Source organism: Mus pahari, chromosome 20 (genome assembly GCF_900095145.1).
Source record: "Mus pahari chromosome 20, PAHARI_EIJ_v1.1, whole genome shotgun sequence".
Lineage (NCBI taxonomy): Eukaryota > Metazoa > Chordata > Mammalia > Rodentia > Muridae > Mus > Mus pahari.
The window spans coordinates 51,866,201-51,876,595 of NC_034609.1; the positions used below are offsets into that span (position 1 = coordinate 51,866,201).

The 10,395-nt window shown below is 39.8% G+C and overlaps 2 protein-coding genes across 3 annotated transcripts in view; one reads left to right on the top strand and one right to left on the bottom strand.

Moving 5' to 3' along the window:
• LOC110337369 overlaps positions 1–6,398 on the bottom strand; it is a 12,729-nt gene extending 6,331 nt beyond the window's left edge. The window contains exons 1-2 of the mRNA XM_021220241.1: positions 6,341–6,398; positions 4,015–4,133 (exon numbers count right to left, since the gene is read on the bottom strand). Of these exons, the coding sequence (XP_021075900.1) occupies positions 4,015–4,133; positions 6,341–6,398 (177 nt within the window). The remainder of the gene's footprint in view (positions 1–4,014; positions 4,134–6,340) is intronic.
• Itgb1 (integrin subunit beta 1) overlaps positions 1–10,395 on the top strand; it is a 48,218-nt gene that overhangs the window by 5,702 nt on the left and 32,121 nt on the right. The window lies entirely within an intron of this gene.

Consider the following 10,395-nt stretch of genomic DNA (forward strand, 5'->3'; position numbering starts at 1 on the left):
GCTGGGATTAAAGGCATGCACCACCATGCCCAGCTGCAAATAGCTTTCTAATGCCTCCTGTATTTTATAAATTATATATAATTTATTTTATTATTATTTTTTAACCTTCTTAGAGGTCAGTTGTGAAGTATTATACTATTTGATAATTAAGATATTAAAGTTTGCTGGACATCAGTGGGAGGAGAGGCCCTTGGGCCTAAGGATGTTCGTTGCCCCAGTGTAGGGGAATGTCGGGGTTGGAGAATGGGAGTAGGTGGGTGGGGGAGCACCCTCATAGAGCAAGGGGTAAGGGGGAATGGGTTAGGAGGTTTCTGAAGGGGAGACCTGGAAAGGGGAAAAGATTTGAAATGTAAATAAAGAAAATATCCAATTCCCCCCCCAAAAAAAGATATTGAAGTTTGAAACTACATTTAGTAGCCTAATTCTACATTTGGAAAATGTAATAAAATACAATAGGCATGAGTTATCCTGATTAAAGAAGTATGGAAGCATGACTTTAAGAAAAGAATTGGAGGTGTCTCTTGGGGTAGAGTCTGTTTATCTAGCACAGAACAACAAAAAGAAAAAGTTGAGAAACACATATTAAGGAGTTATTCAGACCCTGCCCCCAGTGTTAAGAAAATCAGTACAGAAATATTTGTTGTTATTTTATCCTTTCCCAAATTCTGAAATATGTGTCACTCCTAGCCTAGTCTTGAGTCAAATGAGAAATGAAGTAACTTCTCTGTAGCTTTTAAAAAAAAATTATTTATTTTATGTATGAGTACACTGTTGCTGTCTTGAGACACAGCAGAAGAGAACATCTGATCCTGTTAGAGATCCTTGTGAGCCACCATGTAGTTGTTGGGAATTGAACTCAGGATCTATGGAAGAACAGTCAGTGCTTTTAACCACTAAGCCATCTTTCTAGCCCTATATTTTGGTTTTTAAACATTTGTTGTATAAAGTATATCTGGGTTGTGCTTATTCCATCCACACCAGGTGAGAGAAGGAAGATAGGATAAAAGGTGGTGGTCAAAATGAACTTTTATCAAGAAAAATTTTTTGGAAACCAGTAGATAAGATTATGCAATATAGAAATGTAACTCAAAATTCCTCCTAATTGAAATTATGTATAGGGAAAATGTTTTTGATACCATTAACAGATAGTTAACTTTCTTTTTTAAAGATTTAACTATTCTTATGTGTATATGCCTTCATGTATGCATGTGAACCGTGTGTGTGTTTGTGTGTGCGTGTGTGTTGCTGCCAGCAGAGGCTAGAAGAGAGTGTTGGGATTTTCTGGACCTGGAATAGAGATGGTTGTAAGCTGCCAATGTGAATGCTGGGATCAGGACCTAGTTGCTCTGCAAGAGCAGCAGTGCTTTTAATTAGCTTTTAATTAAGCACTGAGCCTTCTTTTTCTCTTTCGCCCAGGTATTTAACTCTTGCAAGATCTCTTACACTTACATTTGGGAAAAATACATTTTGTCAACTAAAACATTTGATAATTCACATTTTCCTCACTTATAGGGAAAAACAAAAAACAAACAAAAAAAAAAAAAGAAAGGAGGATAAAATTTGCATATGTAGAAAGTATAATGGAACCACTAGCTTACTAGGTTAGTTCCTAAAGTCTCATTTGCTAGGTAATAAGGATGATAGCAGATGGTGCTGGGCAGTAGTTTTTCTTCTCTCATTGTAGACTGGCTGTTTATATTTTGGTTATATTTTGGTTTTATAGCTTTTCTTAAAATGTTTTATTTTCAAAATTCATCTGTAGTCATACTTTTGGGGCTACTTTATTGGGTTCTTATATTTACCACCCTCCTCTCTACCTTAGTCCCTTCCAACCCCCCTAACACTAGGTAGTTGAGAAAGAAGGTTAGAGGGGAAAGGGAGCATAGACCTCTTTAGACTACTTCCTGCTGATTAGGGGCATCGAGTTCCTCGGGGAAAGTCCAATTTTCATGGTTAGAATATCTCTAGCCAGCAACCAACAACCCAGGATTCAGGATTCAGCAATAGCAAAAGCAGCAGCCGAACCAGCAGTTGCCACCACAGGCTCTTAGGGCACTCACATTTACACTCTCTCAAGGGTCCCCAAAATTCCAAACGTAGACTATTTGCAGCTGGCAAAATCACACTTCTAGAGCAAGAGAGAAATCATAGTAGTTGTGGACAATCTGAAGCGGCCCCATATCCCACACCTGGGATTAAAACAAAAACATATTCACATATCAATTCTGGGTTTTTAAAGAAACCAAAATTCTCACTCCGTCCATCATTTGGAGTCATCAGATTAACTTTGTAATGACTGATTTGAGTTCGACACTTGCCCTTCTTTCAGGCGAGGGTAGTGGAGGTAGATGTCAGTTGTCTGTCACCACACATTCTGCCATGTTGACTGTCCCTTTCCTTTGGTAGTTTGTACTTTGTGTGACACCTCAGGTTTGATCTTGTTTTGTTGCTTATATTCCTGGAGTTTCTAAGTTTTGAAGAGGACATTGATACTCTCATTTTCCTTGGGATGGTGGAATCATCAGTAGTCATGAATTGTATTTTTTTTTTTAATTTTTTTTTTTTTTTGTGTGTGTATTTGTGTTGTGAGTGAACTGTTTTTAGAGATCAGATTTTTTTTTTTGTGAGCTTTGGATCAAACTTATTATTATTACTATTATTACCATTGTTGTTATTATTTTACTGTAGCATAACCAACCTAGAACTCACTGTATGAAACAGGCTAGCCTCAAACTTGTAGAAATTCTCTTACTTCAGCCTGAAAGTACTGGGATTACATACAGCATGAACCACTGTACTCAGCTTCAAACAAAAACCTTCATTGTAGGAGTTTATTAGGCTCAGACAAATGTTTTATTGGTTAGAAAGGGTTTTCATTGAGTTCTTCAAAAGTCTTTTGTTTGCAGTCAGGCTAGAGTTTTGGCTGGCATTTAGGAAGCTGTCTAGGGAGACTGTTGTGTACTTATAGGATGGTAGGCTGCTGTGAGGTGCTACTAACATTCCCAATTTAGCCGGGCAGTGATGGGGCACGCCTTTAATCCAACACTTGGGAGGCAGAGGCAGGCGGATTTCTGAGTTCGAGGCCTTCCTGGTCTACAGAGTGAGTTCCAGGACAGCCAGGGCTACACAGAGAAACCCTGTCTGGAAAAACAACAAAAAACCTCCCCAAACCAAAAATTTGCTGTCTTAGATTACCTAGCCTCTTTTTCTGACTCTGCTGGCTGGTTTTTTGTTTCAACTTGACCTAAGTTAAAGTTATCAGAGAGGAAGGAGCCTCAGCTGAGAAAATGTGTTCATGAGATCCAGCTGTAAGGCATTTTCTCAATTAGTGATCCATGGGGAAGGCTCAGCCCCTGGTGGGTGGTATCATCACTAGGCTGGGGTCCTAGGTTCTATAAGAAAGCAGGCCGAACAAGCCATGGGAAGCAAGCCAGTAAGCAGAACTACATCATGACCTCTGCATCAGCTCCTGCCTCCAGGTTCCTGCCCTGCTTAAATTCCCATCCTCACTTCCTCCAGTGATGGACTGTGATCTGAAAGTGTAAGCTGAATAACCCTTTCCTCCCTAGTTTGCTTTTTTGGTCAAGGTGTTTTTGTGGTAGTAATAGAAACTCTGACTAAGGTGCTGTCCTTGTTTTCTTCTTCCTTGTGTGTAAGCATGTTTTTGTGTAGTGTGTAAAGATTTTCCTTATATTATTCAAATGCTGATTTCTCTATCCTATTATCTGTTTTCAATCCAGACACAGCATTGGGGAGTGGGGATTTAATACAGGATTTGCACACACTAAGCTAGTGTTTTATCACTGAGCTTCATCTCCAGCTGTTGAGTATTTCATTTTGTGTGAACTGGCTTATACATTCCCTGTAGAGTCCAGAAGTTGACAGAGGATGTGTTCTTCAGTTGTTCTCTTAACTTATTCTTTGGAGATCTCTCACTGAATTGTAGATCAGATTTGGCTGTGTTGCCTGAATAGCAACCCCCTGGTGTCCCCTTGTCTTTGCCTGCCCACTCACCTTGTTAGGATTATGGACACACACCATTGACACCCAGCTTTTAACACAGGTGCTAGGGATTTGAATTGAGGTCCTCATACTTGTCTGTAGCAAGTAACTTTGCAGACTGAGATGTCTCCCTAATTTTAAAGTCATTTTCCTTTTAAGAGTAACAAAAATACTATAGGTTGAGCATCCTTTATCTGAAAATTTTAAATGGTCCAGTTGTAAGTCTCTGAATGTCAACATGGCACAAAAAATTCTGCACCTAGTTGTCCCTTCAGGATCAGTGGTATGCAGGTATTATCCAGTTGAATACTTAATACTCAATACAGGCATGCATGTAAATTACATATTAAACATAGGGGATTTTACAATTGGACCCAGGTCTAAGATATTTCACTACATGTAGCTATTTCAAAATCTGAAAGTCCTGTACTTTTGGCCCTATACAGTTCGAATAAAGGATACTTAATCTGTATGTATCAAGCTTTAAAAGATTTCATTTGTAAAGAGATTGTACATCATTAATCCCAGCACTTGGGAGGCAGAGGAAAGCAGATCTTTAAAAGTCTGAGGCTAGCCTGATCTACATAGCGAGTTCCAGGTCAGTCAGGGCTTTGTAATGAGACCCTGTCTTAGTAAAAGGAAATACCAGATGAGTTATTTATATTTTATTAAAAAAATTAAGTGTTTAAAAGTTCAGAAGGGCTTAAGTGTGGATAAAGAGAAGCTTACTTTGAAGATTAAAATAGTTATAGAAATGTGGGGCTGTTTCTTACTTAAGTTATCCTTAAGAATATTTTGCTCAGGGATGAATTATGCCACCATAGATAAAAATTGAATATGCTTTTAAAAATCTTAATGAGATGCTTTTGTGGGAACAAGACACAAAACCAGTATCTATTTAGAAATTAAGATAACTTGTTGGCCTCCATTCACTTTGAATGTTTATTAAATAAACTCATAAAACATTATAAGCTTTTTTTTTTTTTCGTTTCTGTGGTCTGAGTCAATTCTAACTCTAGATCTGTCCAAAATAGTAGGCTAAGTAGGCCTTCAAAAAATATACTTAATGAAGCTCAAAATCAGGCTATAGCTTCTGAGTTCAGAAGCTCAGGTGACAATTTCATCTGTAAAGCAGAGATGGTCTTCTTTCTATACTCTTGAGTAATGTCAGAGTACAACATCATATAATTTAATATATTCCAGCATAACATTTTGAGCATTATCTTTTTCTCTTTCCTGCCTCCAAACCTTCCCATATACTCTTCTGCTCTCCTTTAAACTCAGACTCTTTTTAAAAACTGATTGTTGTTGCATGCATATATGTTCTCTCTCTCTCTCTCTCTCTCTCTCTCTCTCTCTCTATATATATATATATATATATATATATATATATATATTCCTAAATATAACTTGAGTTTGTGGAATGTTACATGTGTGTATATTTTCAGGGCTGATTGTTTGGCACTGGACCGCCAATGGGTGTGTTCATCTCTGGGGAGAGGACTAACTTTCCCCACCCCAGTTTTCCTTAGTTGCCTATAGTTCTGTGCTTTTCTCAGTCCATTGGTGTCATCCTTGTTTGGCTCATGTTTGGACATTCATGTTGGAGAGGCTTCATGGATGTAGCTTCTGATGTTGCTAGGAGATACAAGCTAACAGCAAATGTTCTGATCTTCTTCTGGCTCTTACTGTCTTTCTGCTGCCTCTTCCTCAATGTTCCCTGAACTTTAGGTGTTTCTGTAGATGTATCCATTGAGACTGGGCTCCACAACTCTGTATTTTGAGTTTTTGTGGTTTTCTGTAGTGGTCTTGGTTGCAAAGGGAAGTTTCCTTGGTGAGGGATGAAGGCTGCACTTATCTGTGTGTATAAGAACAGACATTTATAGATTAGTGATTATGGTGGTTTGGTAAACTAGAGGTAGTAGATTCTCCCCCAATAACTATGACTTCACAACAACTGAGTAGTTAGCTAGATTTCCAGTAGCAAGCATGTTTCTCTCTTGTTGAGACTTAATAATTGCCAGTTAGACAATAACCAACCAGGTTAACTCCATGGTGCCATGCTGTTTGTTGTGGTTTGTAGACATCACAGCTAGGTAGGATTCATGTTTTCTTCCCTCTTTCGGAAGCTTACATGGTGCCTTTTGGTACCATGAAAGCTAGTCCTCAGGGAGGGGACATTCAGGTTGAGTATTATCTTTGAGCCAAGTACTTGTTGCTATATCTGTGACTAAGACACTAAGAGCTTGTTCTCTTGCCCACTCCCACCCCACCTGATCTGTTGGGGAAAAGACCAATATTAAAAGTAGTTACAGATGAGTAAAATATTAGAACGTACCTCTATAAATTAGTGTGTACGGTGGCTGCTGGGCCCACATCTCTTCTCCATTGCCCATTTTCTGTGTCCTCAGTTATCCTGGTTTCCAACTTGAGGAGGAATTGATAGGGGAGTGGCTTTGTTGTTAAAACTAGTGTGCCTATATTCAGAGTGATACATTCCCAGTGACTGCTCTGCACCAGGGTGGCCTGTCTTTATCATTTGTCTTTTTCTTTTCCATTTCTTGACTACTTTTAGTCTCAGCCTTCTTTTCTTCCTGAGTTTTCATTTCTTCATAATACCATGCATGTTCACTTGAATAATGATCTCTTCTGTGCATATCTCTAGCTCCAGCCTATCTCCTGAGATCCACATTTGTGTTCCCACTTTCCTTAATTAAACAAATATCAGAGCATATAAGTAATCACCTTAACCACCTAACTGTAGACTTGTTTGCATTTCCTCATTGTTATTGTGGTGTACATTTTGACACAATGGATTTTTTTTTTTTTAAGATACAGTCTCATCATTTCACCATATTATTTCATGCTGTCCTTTGATTCTCATTCTTCTTGCTTTAATTTTTCTTGAGTGTTTGGATTATAGACATGAGGCAATACATGTCTGTGACATATGTGATAAACTTTGCCTGCCTGTAAGGCGTCAGCCTTGTCCCTATCCTGGTCTCCCCTAATTTCCTGCTGCTGTGTTTATATAATCATGTTCTATCTTGCCAAAGGCTTTTCTGTTTCTCAATTATGACAATAAACAAAATTTAACCTCTTGTAATCTGGCTCCTGCTTGCGTGTTTGCTCTTACTCAGCTCCTGCTATTTTCACTGCATAATGCAAATCTCAAAACTACTTTTAATATTTTAAAAATATAATGTATATTTATGATAAAGACTTATGGTTGTTTGAATGAAAATGGCTCCCATAGGCTCATAGGAAGTGGCCCTATGGAGTAGTGCCCTTGTTGGAATAGGTGTGGCCTTGGAGAAATTGTGTCACTTGGGGTGGGCTCTGAGGTTTCAAGTGCTCAAGCCAGGCCCAGTGTCATTCTCTTTTCCTGCTGCTTGCTGATCCTGATGTAAAATTCTCAGCTACCTCTCCATACTCTACAGGTACCTTATGTATCTGTGCTACCATGCTTCTATCCTGCCATCTCCCTGTAGTTAGACAGTTAAGTGTGTTTACACTATGTCCTGTGTTGATGTAAAACACAATTTACACCTCAAAAGGGATAGTGTATTCTAGAGCCAAATATGACTGGCCATGACCTGGAAACACAGATTTAGGTTACCCTAGACTCCATGTTCCAGTTTGATATATAGTTTTATGTAACAGAACAAAGAAAACCATAAATCAAGATACTTCCAAGTACAGTGGTGGAAGGAAACGTTAGAGAGATGGGTTAGAACAAAGTAGGGAAATCTGGCTTCAGATGCTAGCTGGTGGAAGCTGATCATCTTCTAAGTTAATACAATCCAAAGGATAACTAGTGCTATGTTTCTACATTCCAAGTGACTTATCTAATGGAGGGCTGTATTGGTTACTTTGCTGTTTCGGTGATAAAATGCCATGACCAAGATAATTTAAGGAAGAGTTTGTTTTGGCTTATGGTCCTTCATGCTAGAGTGGCATGATAGCTTTAATAAGAAGCTGAGATATCACATCTTCAACCACAGACATGAAGCTGAGAGCAAACTGGAAATGGTACAAGTCTTTAATTTCAAAGCCTGATCCCAGTGATATATTTTCTCTAGCCATACTAAAATTTCTTAATAGGGATCCCACATAGAGATCAAGTGTTCAGATGCTTGAGCCTATGGGGAACATTTCTAATGCAAACCATCATAAAGGCAATAGATAGCTATTAAGAGGGTAAAGATGGCACAAGTGTTTAGCTCTGTACTTGCAACATTCCAAATTTTCCAGTCATTGAAGATCTAATCAGTCTGTCAGCCTCATAGATGGTTCAGTTCAAAATGCAGCTTCTTTTGGAGATTTTCACTTAACACAGTTTCTGCTCTTGGGCATATCTCACATTTTATATATGTTGTAGCCACATTTTATTTATTAAATATCATTCATATTTCCTATTTTTAGGAAAGGCTTATTAAGATCTGATGTAGATCAAGTTGATTAGTAGGCAGGTGAGCAGTCTTTAAGGGGAGAAGAATACCTGGTATCATAGCTTCAGCTGTCAACCTAACATAAACCTAGAGTCGTCTGGAAAGAGGGAAGTTCAGTGGAAGAGTATTCTTCATTTGGATTGGCTTGTGGGCATGTTTCTGGGGCATGTTTTTGATTGCTATTTGATGTAGGTTGGTGTGTTCCATTACCAGCTGTGCTGTCCCTAGGCTGGTAGACCTGGGCTGATAGAGATAGTTACCTGAGCAAACCAGAGGAAGCAGCCCAGCAAACAGTGTTCCTCTGTGAGTAAGTGCTTGTGCTGACTTCCTTCAGTGATGGACCTGTAAGTATAAAACCTTTTACACTTCCTTTTCTCCCCAGGTTGGTTTTGGTCAGTGTTTTATCACAGAAACATAAAGCAAACTGGAACATATGGTAAAAGCCATTAAAGGGAGAAAAAAACCCTTCTAGATTATATCATTAAAATCTAATAGCCATTATGGTTCAGATCTGATTTTTAAATTTTTTTATTAAATTAATTTATTTTTTACACTCCATATTCCATTCCCGCCACCTCCCTCATCTACCCTCTGACAGCTCATCATCCCACACCTCCCTCCTCCCTCCATGTGTATGCCCCCACCCCCACCCCACTTGACCTTTAAACCCCCTGGGGCCTCCAGTCTCATGAGGGTTAGGTGCATCATCTCTGAATGAACACAGACCCGGAAGTCCTTTACTGTATGTGTGTTGGGGACTTCATATCAGCTGGTGTATGCTGCCTGGTGGTTCAGTGTTTGAGCGATCTTGGAGGCCCAGATTAATTGAGACTGCTGATCCTCCTACAGGATCGTCCTTCTCCTCAGCTTCTTTCAGCCTTCCCTAATTCAACAACAGGGGTCAGCTGCTTCTGTCCATTAGTTGGGTGCAAATATCTGCATCTGACTCTTTCAGCTGCTTCTTGGGTCTTTTGGAGGGCAGTCATGATAGATCCCTTTTTGTGAGCGCTCCATAGCCTCAGTAATAGTGTCAGGTTTTGGACATCCCCTTGAGCAGAATCCCACTTTAGGCCTGTCACTAGACCTTCTTTACCTCAGGCTCCTCTCCATTTCTATCTCTGTAATTCTTTTAGACAGTATGGGTCAGAGATGTGATTGTGGGGTGGCACACTTGATGCCCTGTCTTCCTGTCGGAGGTGGACTCTATAAGTTCCCTCTCTCTACTGTTGGGCATTTCATCTAAGGTCCCTCCCTTTGATTCCTGAGAGTATTTTACCTCCTAGGTCTCTTGTGCATTCTGGAGGATCCCTCCAACCTCCTATTTCCTGAGGTTGCCTGTTTCCATTCTTTCTGCTGGCCCTCAGGGCTTCAGTCCTTTTCCCTCACCCAATACCATATCAGGTCTCCCTCTCCCCCTCCACTTTCTCTCCCAGGTCCCTCCCTCCCTCCCTCCCCACTTGTGATTGGTTTCTTCTCTCTCCCAAGTGGTACTGAGTCATCCTCACTTGGGCACTTCAGCTTGTTGACCTTTTTGAGTTCTGTGGACTGTATTTTGGATATTCTGTACATTTTGTGTGTGTGTGACTAATATCCACTTACTAGTGAGAACATACCATGCACGTCCTTTTGGGTCAGAGTTACCTCACTCAGGATGATATTTTCTAGTTCCATTCATTTGCCTGCAAAACTCAGGATGTAGCTGAGTAGAGTATTCCATTGTGTAAATGAACCACATTTTCTGTATCCATTCTTCTGCCATGGGACATCTAGGTTGTTTTCCAGCTTCTGGCTCTCACAAATAAGGCCGCTATGAACATAGTGGAACACATGCCCCTGTGGCATGGTGGGACACCTGTTTTTTTTTTTTTTTTTCTTTCGAGACAGAATTTATCTGTGTATCCCTGTCTGTCCTGGAACTCACTCGGTGGACCAGGCTGGCCTC